This window comes from Calliphora vicina, chromosome 3, assembly GCF_958450345.1.
Source record: "Calliphora vicina chromosome 3, idCalVici1.1, whole genome shotgun sequence".
In the NCBI taxonomy this organism is placed as follows: Eukaryota; Metazoa; Arthropoda; class Insecta; order Diptera; family Calliphoridae; genus Calliphora; species Calliphora vicina.
In genome coordinates this window covers 93551354-93573178 of record NC_088782.1, presented here as the reverse complement: position 1 = coordinate 93573178, position 21825 = coordinate 93551354, and the positions used below count along the sequence as shown (strand labels likewise).

The following is a 21825-nucleotide window of genomic DNA, read 5'->3' as shown; positions in this document are numbered from 1 at the left end:
AGAGGTAGTTAAGAACAAAAGCAACGACTAAAATAATAATGATGACATTTCCAACGAAAACTTTTTTTTTTTTAGAAATATTTGTTGGATTTCAATTCTAAAAATCAATCAAAAAGAATTTTGAGGCAGTTTCATTGATTTCAAGCTAAATAAAGACCGAAATGAATTGAAAATTTTGGAAATTAAAATTAAGAAGGTAATAAAATTTCATTTACTGATATTCATGTAAATGTTTATGTTTTAAAACTGTCGCTGAAAAGGCAAATTCAATAGTGGATGTATTTGGGAATTCACACACAAAATTTTGAGTTGTGTCGTTATTCACCAAAGGTGAATAATAGCTATAGATTTACGTTTTCCATTAACTACAACTCTGTTTTTGGCACACCTTTAACGCCGTTCACTTTTAATGTGACTTTGATCAATAAAATAATAAACACGTGTTGACAGCTGTTGAAAGTTGTCGTTCCGCGTATAAACAAATTATTTCATTAAAAAGTGAAATAAGTCTCATAAAATAGTTGTAATATAATTTCTTAAAATGCGTGATAATACTCCACCGCGACCTGCTGACATTGAAGATGATTTTGAGGAGGTCTATGATGATAATGACGGACCACCACCCGAAGACGATGACGATTTGGAAATGGAAGAAATAACTTTAGAAGAACTGGAGTCTCGCTTAGAATCTGTTTACGATGTTTCCGACGATGAAGATCGGAAATCTCCCGTACAAGACAACTCCATTTTCACATTTCAACAACACACCGCACCAGTATTTGCTTGTGCTTTAAACCCCCAAAACAGTTTATGCGCCACTGGGGGAGAAGATGATAAAGTATATGTGTGGAACAGAAATAACGGCGAAGTTATACATGAAATTACCGAGCACAAAGACACGATCACGGAAGTACACTTTAATCATGATGGCACATACTTAGCAACTGGAGATTTGGCTGGCGAGATTCTGTTGCATAAACTGCAAGAATCTAGTAGCGGTGGTAATGCTGAGAAAGAAGATACCGTTGGTTTAACAATGCGCAAAGTGTGGGAATACTCAATGGGAGATATGTCTTGGATGCGTTGGCATAAAGGTGCCAATGTTTTAATAGCTGGCAGTGAAGATGGTGAAATATATGTATTCCGCTTGCCGGCAGGCGATTGTAAAATTTTACCTGGACAGGGGGTACGTTGCGAGTCCGGAGAAATTACCGGTGATGGCAAGAAGTTGTTTGCATCCTACAACAATGGTACATATAAGTTGTGGGACATAAAAACGGCAGCTGTTTTAATGGAAGTAGACGAACAACATCCAATGGTTCATCAAGAGGGATCGACTACAGTGGCATGCGACAAGGAATCTCCATTGTACATGTCTGGTGATGAAAATGGTATGTATGGGGTAACAAACATTTGTTGATTTTTGTATCACTATACCCACATTTTTATATAGTAAATATCTAGAAATATCTATTCGAATTATCAGATCGCGAATGCATTATTTAAAATTGTGTTCAATTTATCATTTACACACATCTAGATATAGGATTTACACAAGATTTTATTTAAATAGAAAATGTTTTTTCTTTAAATTGTTAATTCACTGAAAACTAAGGCTATATTTTTTGTGAATTATGATTTGGACTTGATTGTTAACATCGAAGGTACCATGAGAGGATTTGCGAATCACATGTTTTGTCTTGGGATATGGTTGGATAATAAGTTAAAGTTTGATAGACATATTAATCATTATTACTGCATAGCTTAGATTATATAGTGGTACTACTGCTATTAACATAAGACTATTGAAACTTTTTAATATGCTTGTTCGATAGCGGAATTGATCGATATCGGAATTGCCTTAGAATTTGGAATCATGTATTGTGTTTATAGATAGAAGATATTGGAAAATGTTCAGGAGAATAATATCTAACTATAGCACATATTTGTGTATCATTGCATAATATTGATGGATATTGTTTTTGATGATAAACATTATTGAAATTATAAAAGGTCTGTTCATTTACTTTCCCAGTAAATACTTGCAACGAGAGAATAAAATCAAAATTTACAAAATTACTCTCTTATATTCTCAAAAATAGTAAAAAGTAAATGAACGATTTTCTTATTTTATTCCTTTTAAAATGTATATATACTCACATTTTCTTCCATTTTTTTTTACATTCAGAAATTTCTAATTGTATTTCAGAAATTTCCAATTGTATTTCAGAATTTTCCAATTGTATTTCAGAAATTTCCATTTGTATTTCAGAATTTTTAATTTATACTTAAAACGTTTCTAATTGTATTTCAGAATTTTCCAATTGTATTTCAGAAATTTCCATTTGTATTTCAGAAAATTCTAATAGCAATACAAAAGAAAATTTCTGAAATACAAATAGAAATTTCTGAAATATAAATGGAAATTTCTGAAATATAATTGGAAAATTCTGAAATATAAATATAAAATTCTGAAATATAATTGGAAATTTCTGAAATATAATTGGAAAATTCTGAAATACAATTGGAAATTTCTGAAATACAATTAGAAATTTCTGAAATATAAATGGAAATTTCTGAAATATAATTGGAAAATTCTGAAATATAATTGGAATATTCTGAAATATAATTGGAAAATTCTGAAATATAAATGGAAATTTCTGAAATATAATTGGAAAATTCTGAAATATAAATGGAAAATTCTGAAATATAATTGGAAATTTCTGAAATTCAATTGGAATTTTCTGAAATATAATTAGAAATTTCTGAAATACAATTGGAAATGGTGTAGTAACAACTTTTAGTTATTGAACATAGCTAAAAACATATTTTATGTCTATAAAATACTTTTATTATAAATTGTAATTTTACTTTTTTGTATGTATTTAATTTAAATTTTTTGCCATTGAGTAAAAAATTATATAATTATTATTATTTTTATCCTGTAATTTCGTAGGTAAAATAATCTTTAGTACACCCAATGGTCCAGTTGGTATGGTTGAGGCAAATGGTGCCGTCGAATGTTTAGCATTTTCTCCTTCGGCCGATTTTAGAATGGCAGCCAGTGGTACATTGCACGGACAAGTTGCTATATGGGATCATTCCAAATTGAGTTTACGTACCGAATGTGAACGGGCCTATGATGGCATTACAAAGTAAGGAAAAAAATAAATAAGTCATTTAATAAATTAAAATATGTTTTTTTTATTTTCTTTTAGAATTCAATGGATTAGCGATTTTACTGTTCTAGTTTCAACATTGCAGGGCAATGTTATTGCTTATGATGCTCGTACTGGTCAACGAAAATTTACCTTAACGGGGCATTTGGCGGAAGTGTATTCATTTTCTTTTGATCCCAAGGAAAGTTTATTACTAACGGTATCCGAAGACAATTCAGCAAAAATATTTAAAGTTCCCGAGTTAAATGATTAACTAAAGAGAGAGCGAGATATCGTGAGAGACACAATTGAAATTGATGTAGTCATTGTCGCGTCGGTTAAGTTTAAGCTTTTAAGTGTTTATTATTATTTCTATTATTCTTTTGTATTTCATTAGCCAACTACATACGTGTGTAAATAGTTAAATTTCTATCCTACCTCCAAATATAAATTTTATCATTTATTTCAATATGAATATTAAATTATTGGTAAGTCTAATTTGTTAATAACACTCTGCTACAAAATGACACTTTTTGTCAGAACTTGAAAAGCGACCTAATGGGGGTTGTAGGCCTAGATGAGGACATACTAAAACCGTTTTCAAAGATTTTGAAACACCCTAAAAATTTTGAGATGTTTTGAAAAAACTGTTTTAGGGTAGGTCGTAGTACTTTAGTACATTTAACTCACACATTTTTAGACCGATTTAAAAATTATAAACAATTATGGATAGACAAAGAATTAGGCTTTCACAAAGAGTATATCAAGTAAGTTTTTATAAAAATTTTCGCTTTATTTTTTATTTTTTTGTTGTAATTTTTCATATTCTACAATAGTTAATTTAATTTTTTTCTATGAAAACCTATTCTTTTTTGCACAGTGTTTTAAAGACAACATTATATGTGAAAAAAATGAGATATTACTTGTTAAAATCGGTTTATATTTGTTTTATAATTTGAAAGTAAATTTTTAATTAGGCTTAAGTTCATTTTTATTATAATTTATTTGTAATAATTCAAAGAATGTCACTGAATACTAAAATTGTAGACAATTGGCAAATTGGAATGCATTTTCTACCCTGCCAAGGGCGTCACCAACAATCTTCATTGTCAAGGTCTATTTGTAAATATCATCTATTTAACTTACTATTATTAGGAATTAGAATGTGGGAAGCCTAATTCATATTATTTGTAAATTAGTCAACCTTTGGTTAACAATTCAGCTATGTATGTTTTTGTGTTAAAAAAGTGGTAATTAAAAGTTGAATAACTTTTAGAATTTTTTGTTAAGAACTAAATTTTCTATATATGTTGGTATAAATTTTTATAAACTTTCATATCAAAATAAGCAATGAAAAGCGACTAAAATCAAAAAAGTTTATAAATTTTGTTCTTTTAGATATTCTTAACAAAAACAATACTTATAACTTAAAAATGTATCAAAAAATGCAGGTCATTTTAAAGCGTAATCAGTTTTCTTTCCAAACCCGTTAAAAAATTTAAAGTCGGACAAAAACTGACTAAGCTACAGGTCGATAAGTCGACGAACATCAGAATAACTTCTGAATTTTAGGGTGTTTCTGAAATTTTTAGAGACAATTTGTAGTGTACTCAGCAAGACCTATAACCCCCGGGACTAGAAATCCCGGGAATTCCGCAATATTTTCAATCCCGGGAATTATTTTCCTTCAAAACAAATGCTGAAGATTCATACACGAAAAAGAATTAACAGAATTAATTTGAATCTAACGAAGGTAGAACAATATCTAATGGAAATTGCAGCCATTCCGATACAAATGACAATTGGTGACAAGTTTGTATATAACCAAAATTAGAAATCATGTCAGTTTATCTCTTTATATTAAATTTTTATTGGATTTTTTATTTGTATCCAATTATAACCGAAGACATTTTTAGATTTTTAACGAAGTCTTAAAATTGAATAATTTGTTCTAGGCGGAAATTCTCGGGATCCCGGAAAATTTCAAAATGAATGCCAATTTCCCGGGAAATGAAAAAGTGCGGAAAAAAACTCTACTTAAGGACTTAAGGCTTTAAATATGGTTTTCTGTCATTGAATATAAGTTCCCAAACAACATATCGCTGGCTTAACATGCAAAGACATAGACATAGAGCACAAAGTATACAGAGGAAAAAACTGTGAAAACAAAAACAACACTCGTATGTGTACCATTTTTGAGTAATTTTTTTGTTTGAGTTTTTTTCTAGTTTCCGCTCTATGTGCAAAGCATAGAGAAACATAGAGCGGAAACTAGAAACAAAATAATCACACACACGAGTGTTGTTTTTGTTTTCACATAGTTTTTTCTACTAATACATTCTCACCACTGAGTTAGGTCTTTGACAGGAGAGTTTCCGCTCTATGTCTATTCTCTATGCTGCAAAGGCTCTAAGCAAGGCGAATTCATATAAGGTGTTCTCATTAGCCCAGCTGATCATCAGCTGTTTTATCCATACTGTCAAAATTTATGTTCGTGTTGGTGCGCGCCATATATATGTGTGTGTTTGTATTTGTGTGTTTTTAATGCGTCCACTTTTTTCTGTTGTTTTATATTCAATTTCTTCTGTTTCTCCACGCGTTTGAACTCATCATTGAACATTTTAACATCCTCCACATAAAATGAAGCAATAAAAATATATATTACACCAGTTTTTTGTTAAATTCCACTTTAATATTGAATTCGCCTTACTTGTGTTTTTTGACAGATTGGGTAAAAAGCAAAAACAAAATGTATGTTGTTTTTGTATTGTTGTATTTGTTGTAGGGATGAGTACACCTTATATGAATTCGCCTTGGCTCTAAGTAAATATTTTAAAATTTTACAGGAAACAAAAAACAATCAAACTTTGTTTTGTGTAAACATTTTTATACCCTTCAGCTTCGTGAGAAGGGTATATATAAGTTTGTCATTCCGTTTGTAATTTCTACATTTTTCATTTCCGACCCTATAAAGTATATATATTCTGGATCCTTATAGATAGCGGAGTCGATTAAGCCATGTCCGTCTGTCTGTCTGTCCGTCTGTCTGTCTGTCTGTTGAAATCAATTTTCTGAAGGCCCCAGATATCTCCGGGATCCAAATCTTCAACAATTCTGTCAGACATACTTTCAAGAATTTTGCTATTTAAAATCAGCAAAATCCGTCCATAAATAACGGAGATATGAGCAAAAATCCGAGACAACCTCTGAAAATTTCATCAAAAAACACAATGTATTGCATGCTTTGACAAAAAAGCAACAAAACGTATGTTTTTGGATGTGCATGCTTTGCGTATTTTGTTTTTTTTTGTGTTTTGTTTCTTTTGGCGTTGTTGTTGTTTTTTATACAACTAAACGTTTGTTTGGTTGTGTGTTGGTTTTTTTGACAAAACAGCAACAAATCGTATGTTTGGATGTGCATGCCTTGCGTATTTTGTTTCTTTTGGCGTTGTTGTTTTTTATACAATTAAACGTATGTTTGGATGTGTGTTGGTTTCATTGGCTTGCGTATTTTGTTTTTTCTTTTGGTGTTTTGTTTCGTTTGGCGTTGTTGTTTTTTATGTTCTTGATAAATTTAGGATGCTGTACGCTGAAAGTGGGCAATGTACATACATATATAATAATTATAAAAATAATAATGCATCCACAACAAAGGTGAAGGGTATATAAGATTCGGCATAGCCGAATATAGCACTCTTACTTGTTTAATTCTGTAAACGCAATTTTTTTATATTTTAAAATGTTGGTTTATTTCCTTTAAATAAACCGGATACTTTTGATTGCAAATAAAAGCCGAATATACAGCGCTTATAATAAAATTATTCACGACTGCAACCTCTGCCACTATTTATACACACGGCATCTTTCGTGAACCTTCTACAATGATCTTAACGGACAACTACTAGGTTAAACATTCAGTGTTGCCATACTTTCAAACAATGCTAACAACCGCATGCTATCAACATTGTTGATAAGTAGAAGCTACTACTGATGGAAATGTTTATAAACACTATGAATGTTGCTGGCAGTTGCTACAGACCGTTAAATTCAAGTCACTAGTGCAAATTCGTTACAATATATTATACATATGTAATTTACATTTTAGGTCGCACTACCGTTCTTGAAACACATGTTGGGAAATCCATATTTGCACCTTTTAAAATTTTTAAAAAAACTACTGGTTGTACTCTATAAACCAATTTCTCAATTTTTCTCATAAAGAAAGCACCATGAACCATTTCACATTGTGAAGATGAAGTTTTTGATGTGATTTTGTTGTTTTCGACGAAATGGTTTTTAACAATTCTTTTATTTAACATTTCGTTTGAATGTACGATTGCTACTCACTTACCTTGTGTATTTTTTAACAAATATTTATTTTATGTGAAATGTTAAATTTATATAAAAATTATACGTAAAATTATTCCTATTCAAATTCAATGGGAAAAAACTCCCGGGGAACAAACTCCCGCAGAATTTTTTATTCATAATTGGGCTGAATGTATAAGCATATACCTACACCATTATTTTGTTATTGCATAATAAGAATCTACATAAGTGATTCTATATGTGGTCAAAATTTGGTGAAATTCTACTTCCACAAAGTGGTTCAAAAGAAATATTATGTTTGTTCTAGATGTCTACTAATACTAAAATGGCAAAAGCAAGTAAGAGAGCTATATTCGGCTGTGCCGACTCTTATATACCCTTCACCAAATTATACTTCAAAATACAAATTTAAAATATTTTTAGGTGAACAAAGTTTTTTTTTTCATTATTTGGAAAAAAAAATTTCGAATTGTTATTTTAATTTTTTTTTAAATTTTAAAATTTTTTGTTTTTAAATTTTTTTTTTTTTTGTAAAAAAAAAATTCTAAAATTAAATTTTAAAAAACAAATTTTTTTGTTTTTAAATTTTTTTTGGTGAAAAAAAAATTCTGGTTAAAAAATATTTTTCCGATTTTGACCCATTGTAGGTCCAACTTACTATGATCTTATATACGCTGTTGCAAGGTCTTTGAAATATCTATCATTAGATATATTAATGACTTAGTAATTCAGATATAGGTAAAAAATTGGTCAAAAATCGAGGTTGTCCTGGTTTTTTCCTCATATCTCAGCCATTTTGCTATTTTTAATAGGAAACTTCTCGAAAGCATGTCTGACAGAATTATTGAAGATTTGAATCCAGAAGATATCTGGGATCTTCAGAAAATTGATTTCAACAGACAGACGGACATGGCTTGATCGACTCCGCTATCTATAATGATCCAGAATATATGTATATACTTTATAGGGTCGGAAAATTATATTGTGGAAATTACAAACGGAATGACAAACTTATATATACCCTTCTCACGATGGTGAAGGGTTTAAAAATTATACACTATTGTTTTATTAAGGGGGCGATATTAGAGTTGAATGAGAGTATTGGATGTAATTTCTCATGGGTTCAGTTACGATAAATTTATTATAATTTAGAAAAGTATTTACAATGAATTTGAGTGAATAAGTACTAAAGAATTCGTGAAAATATCCATTCTTCTTGAACAACTTAAATGACTAACAATTTACGACTTTCAAATTAATTTGGTAAATATAGAATATAGTGGAATATACATAGTTTTTTTTAAAAAAAGTTCCATTGTATTCTCCCTCAATTGTATATAGCAAAAATAATTTTTATTTATAATTTTTTTCAACTTATAAATTTTCCAACACGAAAATTCAAATAAAATGTGAAGTCTCTAAACTTTGTCCGATTTTGATACGAATTATTAGCGCCCTTCCCTACCATTTCAAGTCGGTTCACCTCAACGTGCGATGACAAAAAGCGATATCATGAATGAAAAACGTGTAGTTTGCTATTAAACAAGACCCAAAGTGGAGACAGTGCAAGAACAAAATTATTTGGCATCGAAGGGGTTCTCTCTTCTCGAATGGTATATGAATACATAAGTGTTCTCTATGTCAGTTATATTGTAAGTATAAGAGAGTGATAAAAGAAAACGTGTGAGAAAGAATATCGGAATATTCTGTGATGAATTGTGGGGGTGTTTATTCATAATGCAAGTTCATGCGATATGAACTTGTACATAGTGATACCACTACGTACTTGTTTGTAATTTACATTTATTCCATTTAATATTTTTAATACAGTGTTTTAGTTCTCTTTCTGATATCAATTGTAACGGTTATGTTCCTCGGAATGTTTGTAATATTTATTAAAAAATTGTTTTTAATTTAAGTTTTTGATAAAAAAATTTTAAATTTTAATAATCTGTGCAGATGCGAAAAATGTTTAATTCATTTAAGATTCAATATAATTAAAAACTAAATTAATTAAATAAATATATTTAACAAAAAATAACGATAATTTCAACCACATTATTGTATGCACAATAATGGATTAATTGTGAATTAATAATTTCGTATGTACGACGGAAACTTAAAATATTTAGTTTAAAATGCCACACAAAATGAACAATTTACATAAAAACTAAATACATACAAACATTTATGCGAAAATATCACACTTAACAAACGTAAATTGAGTAAAAAATTTAAATAATGAAATTAAATTAACTAATTGAATTATGTGCTTAAAAGTAGTGTAAAAATAACACACAATAATGTAATATTTAATCCATTCAACCATAAATAATTATTAAAAAACTAAATTTTTCTTTGTGATTATAAATTTCGGTAATTTCCAAGATATATGAATGAAAAATATAAACCATAATCGTATAAATTCGATGATAATAGTAAGAAAATACTACAGAAGTTTTAATGTAAAAGAAAAATATAAAAAAGTGTTTGAAAATAAAATAAAAATTTATTAACAAAAATTACCTATGGAAGTGATCCATCATTTCTTTATGTTTGTTCATTTGTTGTGCCCCTCTTCTAGTCTAGTATTATTTATTTTTTATTATTCTTTTTATTGTCCTATACTATACTGCAATTTAGTATATGTATATTATACGAGTACATACTCTTTATATACTAACTATTCATGTATAATTTTATTAATAATGAACTCAATTTACAAACTCACAGCGGATAAAATACAAAACATTATTCTGGTATATGATGTTAGTACAAGTATCAGTATTATAATAAAGTATTGTTTGAATTAAATAGTGACAGTATTTAAAAGATTGATGTCTTACTAGGGTTCTTAATATCCCGCAATTTTTCCATTCCTGGGAAATATTCAATCTCTTCAATCCCGGGAATACCTGGAAATTTTTTTTATAATAATCGGCCAAAATTTAATAATGAAAATATTTTTATAAAGATTTAAGAAGCCGTATCGTTAAGAGGTACATTTACATTATTGAAATATTTGAAGAAAAAAGCCTGACTACTAAAAAATCACTACTTTAGAAGTTTCAGTTTTGAAAATATGTATAATAAGGTCATTATTATATTTTTTGACATCTTTGGAAAGTGAGTATTTTTTCTTTGTATATATTGGTTTTAACACCAAATATACAAAGTAGTTTTTCTTTAAATGTATTGGCGTTTGCTCTTCCATAAGGAACTTTTGGGCACTCCTGCTATAAATCGTAATTTTCCAGTTTTGAAAAATGATTATGTTTATGTATTTGTCACACAGAGAAAATTGTTTTAGTTGTGATAACCAAATGTATTGTTAATCAAATGTTTCAGTCTAAATGACCAAATTTTGTTGTTGTGGCTGAACTCAATTGATTACTCAGTGTGGAAATAATACTGTAACTTTAAGAAGAAAACTTATACAGAAATGTCTGAAATTTCCCGACAATTAGGACTTCTATGTCTTATACACTTTAATAAAAATATGAAATTGTTTTGGTTTTTCAAATATTATACTTCCAACGTATACCATACGCTATAGTGAGATTGAAGTGCAATTCCAAATGGAATAAGATATTACCTTTTAATTGCCATTTCTTGCGAAATAATTGATCGCAAAGTTTTGTGACGCACGTTACAAAAAATGGAAGTAACTTTAAAAGTTGAAGTGTTGTATTCGTAATTTTAGAGAATTTTGCATAATAAAGCACACAAAATCATATTCCTAAAAGAAAGATGAATGAAAGAGAATTCTAATATAAGTTATTTGCATGAATAAACATTTGCCGTTTTCATAATAAGCCGAGAAAATTTTGTGACGCACGTTACGTGACGGTCTTTACAAATTATCCAGATGCTTGAAAATTATCTCCTTTTCCGTGAGAAGTTCTGAAAAATTCCATATAAAGTGAAATTACTCAATTAATTATATTAATTATTATTTAATTTTTAAAATTATAAATTAATTTTTTTGGTGTTGGATTTGGTAATCATTTTTGTATGAATGACCATCGAAATACATACATTTTGTTTATATATAAAATATAACACCGTACGACACTCAACATTAGACACGAACCGGATGCATTTTCAGTTTTTCATTTCGTGATCCTGTTTCCTTTTAAAAGGACTTAAAATTTTCAGAGGAGTACATTTTTAAAAAAATACTTTAAAATACTTCTGATCATCCTACTATGTCAAATTTGGTGTCAAATGATCAAGAAGAGTTAATATTTATTTCGTATTATTATACCCTTCACCTTCGTCAGAAGGGTATATATAAGTTTTCAAATTCAATAGCCTTTGAATTATATTGTAATTTCTACAATATAATTTTCCGACCCTAAAAGGGTATATATATTCTGAATCCTTATAGATAGCGGAGTCGATTAAGCCATGTCCGTCTGTCCGTCTGTTAGTTGAAATCAATTTTCTGAAGACCCCAGATATCTTCGGGATCCAAATCTTCAATAATTCTGTCAGACATGTTTTCGAGAAGTTTGCTATTTAAAATCAGCAAATTCCGTTCATAAATAACGGAGATATGAACAAAAATCCGAGATAACCTCTGAAAATTTCATAAAAAAAAGACAATTTATTGCTTGCTTTGACAAAAAAAGCAACAAAACGTATGTTTGGATGTGTGTTGGTTTCATTGTCCTTATCCTTATAGATAGCGGAGTCGATTAAGCCATGTCCGTCTGTCTGTCTGTCCGTCTGTCTGTTGAAATCAATTTTCTGAAGACCCCAGATATCTTCGGGATCCAAATCTTCAATAATTCTGTCAGACATCCTTTCGAGAATTTTGCTATTTAAAATCAGCAAAATCGGTCCACAAATGGCTGAGATATGAGGAAAAAACCAAGACAACCTCGATTTTTGACCTATTTTTGACCTATATCTGGATTACTAAGACATTAATATAGACAATATGGATATCTAATGATAGATATTTCAAAGACATTTGCAACGACATTTGCAACGAAGTAAAAACAAAAAAAAAATTTTAAAATTTAAAAAAAAAATAATGGAAAAAAATTTTTTTCCAAAAAATGAAAAAAACAACTGGAAAAAAAATAAAATTTTGTTAAATTTTCGAATTATTATAAAAAATAATAATGCATCCAAAACAAAGGTGAAGGGTATATAAGATTTGGCATAGCCGAAGATAGCACTCTTACTTGTTTTTATTTTATCCTGTAAGGATCAAAATATGTCAAAAATGTCCTTTCAAATTTTTATCCTTTGTGTTGAATCTTATTTGAATGCACACATTTTCGGTAGTGGGCCTTATATGGGAGCTATGACTAATTATGGACCAATCGTTACAAAATTTGGTGGGATAAATTGCGAATATATGAAACATATTTGTGTTGAATTTTGTTTGGATGACATATTTCAGAGATTTATGTATATTAATGACATTTTCGAGAATGTTACTTATATGGGAGCTATGGAATATTGTTGACCGATCGTCACGAAATTTGGTTTGAGAGTTTACATAAAACTTAATTGTGCTGAATTTGGTTTGAATATGTTTATAATTAAGATATTTATGAGAGCTTAACTATTTTCAAATAGGCCAATTGTATGGGGGCTGGGATAAATAATGGGCTGATTCTAACCAAATTCAATAGCCTTTGTCCTTGGGGCAATATAAAGGTTTGTGCCAAATTCTGTCGAATTATCTTTAAACCTGCGACCTGTAGTTTGATTCCAATGTTTACATGGATGGACGGACAGACGTACGACGCAGAAAGTGATCCTGAGCAGATTGGTATACTTTAAGGTGGGTGTTGGGACAATATTTTTGTATGTTGCAAACAACAGCCCGAACCCATTATACCTCCCCCACTATGGTGGTGTAGTTTATAAACATGCACTTTTCTTAATAAAACTTTTTTGTATACTAATAATTTTTTTTTATATTTTAATTTGACCTTTATAAATATAAAGGATGAAATTATGACATTTAGTATAGAATATTTGGGTCTTTAATGCACTATTTTTTTTAAAAGCAATTTATTATTTTTATTTATAAAAACTGAAAACACAGTTTTTCACCATTAAATTTATAGTTTCAGATGTATTCGTTCGGTTCGTGTCTAACGAATTTTTTCTCTATTTGTCGGACGGTGTAATATAGATACATATCTAGTCTAATATTACAATTAAAAATTTCAAGTTTGAATCATTTAAAATTCTTTTTGTCGGTAGACTGTTTCTGGGACTTGCCCATATGTACATTAGAGTGCTCCAAAAAAAATAAAATTGCGAATTTTGACCGTCCCCTCTCTAAAATTGTTCTATGTATTGTAGAAACACGTTGTGTAAAATATTAGGATGATAGGATAACGTTAACTGGTGGCGCAACGACGCTGAAGTTTTGAGGTGCATTTACAAGGGGAAAAAATGTAATTTTTATAAAAATTTTGCCTTTAGGTAATTACTTTTGCAAATTAATTTAAAAGAATCGAAATGTGTACGTAATTGTCGTTCTAACAAGATATAAAACACATTGGTTTAAAAATTTTAAAGTTATTAAAATATCGCCAGGCCATTAACCTGTCTCATGCCACTAGAACAAGAAATGTAGGATGAAAATTAACATATTTTGAGAAATATTAAAATAAAAGCTTATTTTTACTTAAAATATATCCATATTTACTTGTATATGAGTTTTTGTATTCGTAGGATACCGTTAACCTATTCGCAGGTATAACCAAAAAATAAATTTTTAACCCATTTCGCTCCGCTGTTCCATTTTTCGAACAGTAAAAATAAAAGTTTTCAAAAATATGTTTATATGTGAAATAGGTGGAATTTCTGAAATTTTTTTGTATGAATGTTAAGTCTCATCTTTTAGCTAATAAAAAACTATATTCCAACGTGACCATACCCCTCCCCCTCGTTGCTAGGGGCAAATTTCTGCAATTACATTAAATTAAAAAAAAATGTCTAAAAATATACACTTTTTAAATTAATTTTTAAAAATAGTCAAAAAAATAAAATTAAAATAATAAACATGAGGAATTATTGCAGACATATGTAGCTGTTTCATAAAATATAAAAACCATGATGAACATCACAATCACAAATGCAGGACATCACATATGTGCAAACCTAACTGTTCAAAATTTTGAACTGGCTTTTCTGGGAAAACGAAAAATCGGAACATTTTTTTGACCAGATATTTGCAATCAGTTGGTCATAATTACCCTAAAAAAGTTTATTTTTTAAAATAAATAAAAATTTCATCTCGGAGCGAAATGGGTTAACGGCAGTTTCAAAACTCCAATTTAAACTTTTTTAAAATTTTCAGAATTAATCACGTTGCACAGTTCTTTGTCATTGATGTTAATGAAATTTATATTTTTGAATAGACAACTAAATAACTCATTCGTGTAAAATAGATTTTTTTTATAAATATATATTTTTGTCGTCACTAGAGGTCGCTAAAGTTAGAACATTTTCAATATAAATTTTATGGAGAAAAATATATTTTTTATGGTTAACTACAATAATTGTTAAAAGTTCGTTTTAAAAGATATAAACTTGCGATTGGCTGCAAATGAAAGAATATGAATGTGGAATTATGGAAAATTACTGTTTTTGCCAAAAGAAGTTTAAATGTTTAATCTGCGCAATTTTTAATAATTAACATTTTGATACCCTTCAGCTTCGTGAGAAGGGTATATATAAGTTTGTCATTCCGTTTGTAATTTCTACATTTTTCATTTCCGACCCTATAAAGTATATATATTCTGGATCCTTATAGATAGCGGAGTCGATTAAGCCATGTCCGTCTGTCTGTCTGTCTGTCTGTCTGTCCGTCTGTCTGTCTGTCTGTCTGTCTGTCTGTCTGTCTGTCTGTTGAAATCAATTTTCTGAAGGCCCCAGATATCTCCAGGATCCAAATCTTCAACAATTCTGTCAGACATACTTTCGAGAATTTTGCTATTTAAAATCAGCAAAATCCGTCCATAAATAACGGAGATATGAGCAAAAATCCGAGACAACCTCTGAAAATTTCATCAAAAAACACAATGTATTGCATGCTTTGACAAAAAAACAACAAAACGTATGTTTGGATGTGCAAGTTTTGTGTATTTTGTTTTTTTTTTTTGTGTTTTGTTTCTTTTGGCATTGTTGTTGTTTTTTATACAACTAAACGTTAGTTTGGTTGTGTGTTGGTTTTTTTTACAAAAAAGCAACAAAACGTATGCTTGGTTGAGCATGCTTTGCGTATTTTGTTTTTTTGTGTGTTTTGTTTCTTTTGGCGTTGTTGTTGTTTTTTATACAACTAAACGTTTGTTTGGTTGTGTGTTGGTTTTTTTGACAAAAAAGCAACAAATCGTATGTTTGGACAAAAAAGCAACAAATCCTGTGTGTTTTGTTTCTTTTGGCGTTGTTGTTTTTTATACAATTAAACGTATGTTTGGGCGTGTGTTGGTTTCATTGGCTTGCGTATTTTGTTTTTTCTTTTGGTGTTTTGTTTCGTTTGGCGTTGTTGTTGTTTTTTATGTTCTTGATAAATTTAGGATGCTGTATGCTGAAAGTGGGCAATGTACATACATATATACTAATTATAAAAAATAATAATGCATCCACAACAAAGGTGAAGGGTATATAAGATTCGGCATAGCCGAATATAGCACTCTTACTTGTTTTTATTATAAGCATGAAATTTTAAAACTTTGTTGGAATATTAGTAAAATATATGTTAATCGATTTTGATTATGTTTTACTATAGAATATCCTTAAGTATTATCTTTAAGAAAATGTAATCATTAGTTGTCCTTTCGTATGAAAACTATTAAAATTTAGTTTTTGTTTAAATGTATAAATTCACATTTCGTAAATTTTCAATTTGATGGTTTGTGGAAATAGCTCCAGATTTTTGGTTTTTATAAAATAATACCGTTTTTTCTTTTTAAATAACTAAGAAATATTGCATTATTTAATTAAATTAGTTTTATGTTAATAGATTTTAATTTATCTTTAATTTTATCTAATCCCTATCTCTTATTTTTTATAATGTGAAATCATTATTTGTCCGTTTTAACTAGAAATTTAAAAAAAATTAATTTTTGATGGCACGCATAAATAATAAATTTTTTACCATAAATGTAAGTAATTCAATAATAGTATATAACCTACATATCCTTAGGTTGAGATAGGAATACATGAAGTATAATCCAACATCCAGTTTCTAATATTACAAATGAACCATAAGTCTATGAATATTTCAAAATGTCCATCCATCCGTGCTTCCGAATTTAGAAAATAGATACAATATTTCACTATTTCAATAGCCTAATCTTATATACATATAAATAGGCCACACGTTTTTTTGTGGTACACTTTTAAGTATGTTATTGTCCACCAATATTGATGAAACCTATATGGTTTAAAAGATTATTTTCTCTAGATGTGCACAATATAATTTTTTTTTTAAAAATTCTTTCCATAAAAGTGTTACAAAGCGTTTTAAATTTGCTTGAAAAACAACAACAACATGTTTATGCACATCTAAATACACGTGTATTTGTACACAAACGTGGAAAATATTTTTGCGTATACTCAAAGTAACTGTATAATTTTGTTATTAGTGGTCGAATTTTGACCACCAAGCGATCCTAGTTTTAATAAATAGTGTGCATATTAATACAAGTTTGTAGGGAATGATGTTGATTTGTTTAACTTGGCACAAATTTTGAATCAATTGTATGATTTTAAAAGCATTTATAGATTTTTTTTAAAAAAAGGATATATGGCAGTTATGTAAATTAAAGCTTGGTTCCAAAATAAAAAATTATTTTTACGAATTTTTTAAAAAAAATTAGATGTTATACAGGATATTGAAATCTTGATGTCTTGTAATTATGAATATCCTTCCGATGGTATTTTCATAATTTGGCATCTAATATTATAAGAGAACTATAATTTCTGAATATTAATAATTTTATTCAGGTTTATATGTTTTTTAAGCAAAAAGATGTATGACAGCCACCCTAATCCTTGCTGCGATTGTAATAAAAATTTTCCCAAACAACAATAACATTATTAAAATGATTATAACCAAATTTTAAAATGTTAGAAGTATAACAGTAAATTTTATTCAAAATTATATGTTCAGGATATATGGGAGGTACCAGTGTGCTTGCACGAAATTTTTCAAGAATTACATTTGTTCTTAATCGTCTGCAATAACTCCTCCTATTTTTATCCATTGCCTATATGAAAACAAAGCACCGTGCGTTGGGATTTATTGAGAACATAATAGGGAATAAAAGTATGAAAAATACCTCCTATAGTTTTTCCGTAACTGGGATTTAAATTTTTCGATTTAAGTCCCAACTATATTTTTTCTCTGCGTGTACGAAAATTTGAAAATTGCAAATGGTCACCTAAAATTATAGATCCGAAAGCGAGAAATTGACGATCAAAACTCACAAACATTTTATGTTCGCACTAAGGAGGGGGAATTGTGTACCTGACATAAAATGCGGTCTTCTTGTATAAAACCGGTATATTACTAATTTCGAAATGTGGAATTCGACGGAACGGCCAGCAATTAAGTATTGACAGAGTGCATAATCGAAATTTTCAGGAAACATGACGGTTCCGTTATGTTGCATAAGTAATAAGAACTTCCATAGAGACTTGGAAGTACCATCATTAAAGGATGAGTTTAACAAAGTTCATGAAAAAACATTATAAAACTACATAGAAACAAAGTCTACCAAACTTCGGAGAGCTCATAAACCAAACCCTAAATAAGGCCAATTTGTCCATTAAATAACAATTACCTTTAGAAATGACTAATAAAATTTGTTACACAATTTGAAAGCTTACTGTTAGTGTTATTCACAAGGAAATAAAATAGATTCTGCAAATAAATAGAACGTAAATTCGTCATCTGAAAATATCATACAAATTTTAATAGAACTTTTAGCAATTCAAAGTTTTTTTTTTTTTATTTTAATGGTGCCTTTTGAGTTTTCTTTAATAATACTTCTGGGAACACAAATACGAAGTTAGAAAGCAAAATTGTGGACTAAATGCTATTTATCTGCGGGATACATGAAGTTTGATGCATATGATTCTAAATAAAGTGAAACCTCTTATTCTTAATGACACATTTTGATTTTTTTAGTGGCAATTTTTATACCCACCATCAAAAAAGATGGGGGGTTGATTTTGATATTCCGTTTTGAAAATGGTCAATATCGGTTCCTGACTTCGCCTAGCCCCCATACAAATATCCCCCTGAATTCTGTTTGACAAATTAGTTCTAAGTACTCTGCACTTATACTGTAAAGTATGACGAAAATTGATTCACCGTTAATCTGTTAACCGATTAATTTTGGTCGGTTAACTGTTCGAATAATTCGAAATTGACGATTTTCAAATAACAAATCAACCGATTAATTTGTGTCGATTAACCGTTTAACCGAAATTTATTTTTTTTGCACTTTATATAGAAATATAGTTTTAAACACAAAAATATAATTTCCTAACTCGTAAACATTCCCTTCTAGCAATAGTTTTTTGAAGTATAGTTCGAATTTGGAAATGACCCTTTTTTCTAGAATATTCTATGATGAACTTCGTCCTAATGAGTCGGAGGACGATATGGAAACTGAAAACATTACAGAGTCTTTTATCACAACTTAAAAAAACTATTAAAGTATTCAAAATCTAAAAAAAAATCCAAAAAGGACTCCCATGGTATGAAAAACTCAAAAAAGAACTGAGAAATTGGATATTCATGACTTACTTTCGATTTCTCCAATATCTACAATCATTGAGAGTGTTTTTTCAAGTCAAGTTTTATTAAAACTAAAAAAAATCGTTTAAAAAGAAATCATTTAAATTATATTCTTTTTTTAAAAGATGATTTCAGAAGATCTCCCTAAAAAAACTCACATGTTTTTTTATTGTTTTGTTTGCTTTTTATGTTTTTTGTTATTTTTATTAACAAAATGCTTGTATAAGTACACAAAATTCTGGTTTTTCTTTTCAATTTAAAATGAAAATTATTCGGTTAATCCAATAATTTAAATTAACCAATTAAATCTAAACCTCGATTAATAATTTGCTCGATTAACCGATTAAATCAGAAACTCGAATAATTGAAAATCACTTGAATATTCAAAATTGCCTTATAATAATTAATATCGTGATGAAATTAGACATAAACAAGTTTTATATTCTTTCTATAGTTCTTATAGTTCTTTCTAACAACTTTTGTGAGGATCGGTCCATAATTGACCCTACCCCCCCCCTTTAACCCCTATTTCAGAAAAATATTTATTGTCACATATTGATGGTGGGTAAACAAGATTCGGCACATCCGAATATAACACTTTTACCTTTATCTACAAGCCAAAGTGTTTTTTAAGATATAGATTTTTTTCTAAAATTCTCAGTATAGGATTTTTACAAACTTTTGTATTATTATTAGAGTTTTTCTTTTCCCGGGAATTCGCGATTAGTTTTTAAATTTCCCGGGATCCCGGGAATTCCCGCATAGAACAAATTATTCAATTTTTAGAATGTAGGCTTCGTTAAAAAAATATCTTTAGTTTTAAAATGTAATTGGATACAAATAAAAAAATCCAATAAAAGTTTAATATTAAGAGGTAAACTGACTCGATTTCTAATATTGGTTATATACAAACCTGCCACCACTTGTATCGGAATGGATTAAATTTCCATTAGATTGTGTTCTACTTTTTTAATTAAGTAATGTAAGTAAAGGTGTTATTAAAACTTGAAGAAAACCCAATAATATTAAACAAATTTTAATTTATCTGAAGGTTATTTCATTCCAAAAATTTTCGTTTTACTCTTTGTGAAAAAGCTAAATAATTCCATTCTCGATCGGAATAAAATTCTGTAACAGCCCTGAACATTTACGAGTTTTTGGAATAATTTGAATAATGAACATGTTATTGGTCCATTTGGGTTAAATCTTTCTTGTTGTATGAATCTGCATTTGTTTTAGAGCTTTAAGCTTATTTTAGAGAAAGTCAAATACAAAAACAAATACTATGGAAAATAATTCCCGAGAATTCTCGCACAATTTCCCGGGATTTCGGGATTGGAAATATTGCGGAATTTATCTTCCCGGGAATTCCCTTGAAAAACTCTAATTATTATCCAATAACGCTAAAGATACTTTAGCGGTCACGGTAGTTGAGCCTAAAAGGTAGTATACGGTAGTTTATAAATTCGAAAGAATAATGTAGAAATTTCAAACTTATAGTAATAGGGTATAACAATAGTGACACTAATAAATTTCCTCACTTTATGAACACATTAGTTTACATTTCTGTATTAAATGTAGTATGTACTTTCACTCAAATGTATCCACAGTATGTGAAAGTATAAATACGAGTTTATACATTTGTTTGGATGTATATAGAAATGATTATTAGCGTAGTAAGAATCATTCTCATCATCAACACATACTTTATAGTGGATTTAATCACAAAATAAAAGTGCGCTTAAATCTAAGCGCATATTATTTCCATACGTACATGTGACATTTTGAATTAAATTATCACAGCATGTTAATAAAAAAAACTAGCAGTTTGTTTTGTTTTTTGGATTTGTTTATACTTCCCAAAGAAATAAAATATGTAAAGTAATTGTTACAAATTAACACTTTCGATTTCTTATATGATTCCACGAACATTAATTTTTTACTTCTGGTTAATATGGGTTAAGGATGTTCAAATAAAGAAATACTATATTATTTTAGTAATAGTAACGGTTCAATAGAGTACACAAATTGTTCTTAAGTTTTCATACATTTTTTTTATTTTCTATTTTGGACAGATTTGACCAGATATTGAAGGGCTAACAATGTTCTAGAAATTTAGAATTACAAAATCGCAATCTAAAGAAACAATCTGAATTTAAATATTGGAAAATAGGCTAGTCTAAATAAATCAAACACTAAAATTTGTATTTTTAAATAAAAATACAAAGCAGCGACATAGCTATGTCCGTCTGTGTGTTGAAGTCAACTTTCTGAAGCCCCCAAATAACTTACATACACGATTCATACATCAATATCTCCGAAATTCTTCCGGCTCGGCTGCTATTTAAATTCAAGAAAATCGGTTCACAAATGGCTAAGATATAAGGGAAAAACCAGGACAACCTCGATTTTTGACCTATATCTGGATTACTAAGTCATTAATATAGACAATATAGATATCTAGTGATAAATATTTCAAAGACCTTTGCAACGACGTATTTGACTGCAATGGGTCAAAATCGGGAAAAATTATTTTTTAACCCGATTTTT

The 21825-nt window shown here is 29.0% G+C and overlaps 1 protein-coding gene across 1 annotated transcript; it reads left to right on the top strand.

Annotated features, from left to right (window-relative positions):
* The first annotated feature begins 476 nt into the window (after window positions 1–476).
* LOC135954473 (angio-associated migratory cell protein) lies at window positions 477–3609 on the top strand. The gene is made up of 3 exons (XM_065504651.1): window positions 477–1391; window positions 2957–3155; window positions 3219–3609. Exons 1-3 carry the CDS (start codon window positions 542–544, stop codon window positions 3430–3432), a joined length of 1263 nt encoding a protein of 420 aa, XP_065360723.1. The 5' UTR covers window positions 477–541; the 3' UTR covers window positions 3433–3609.
* Window positions 3610–21825: the final 18216 nt, after the last annotated feature.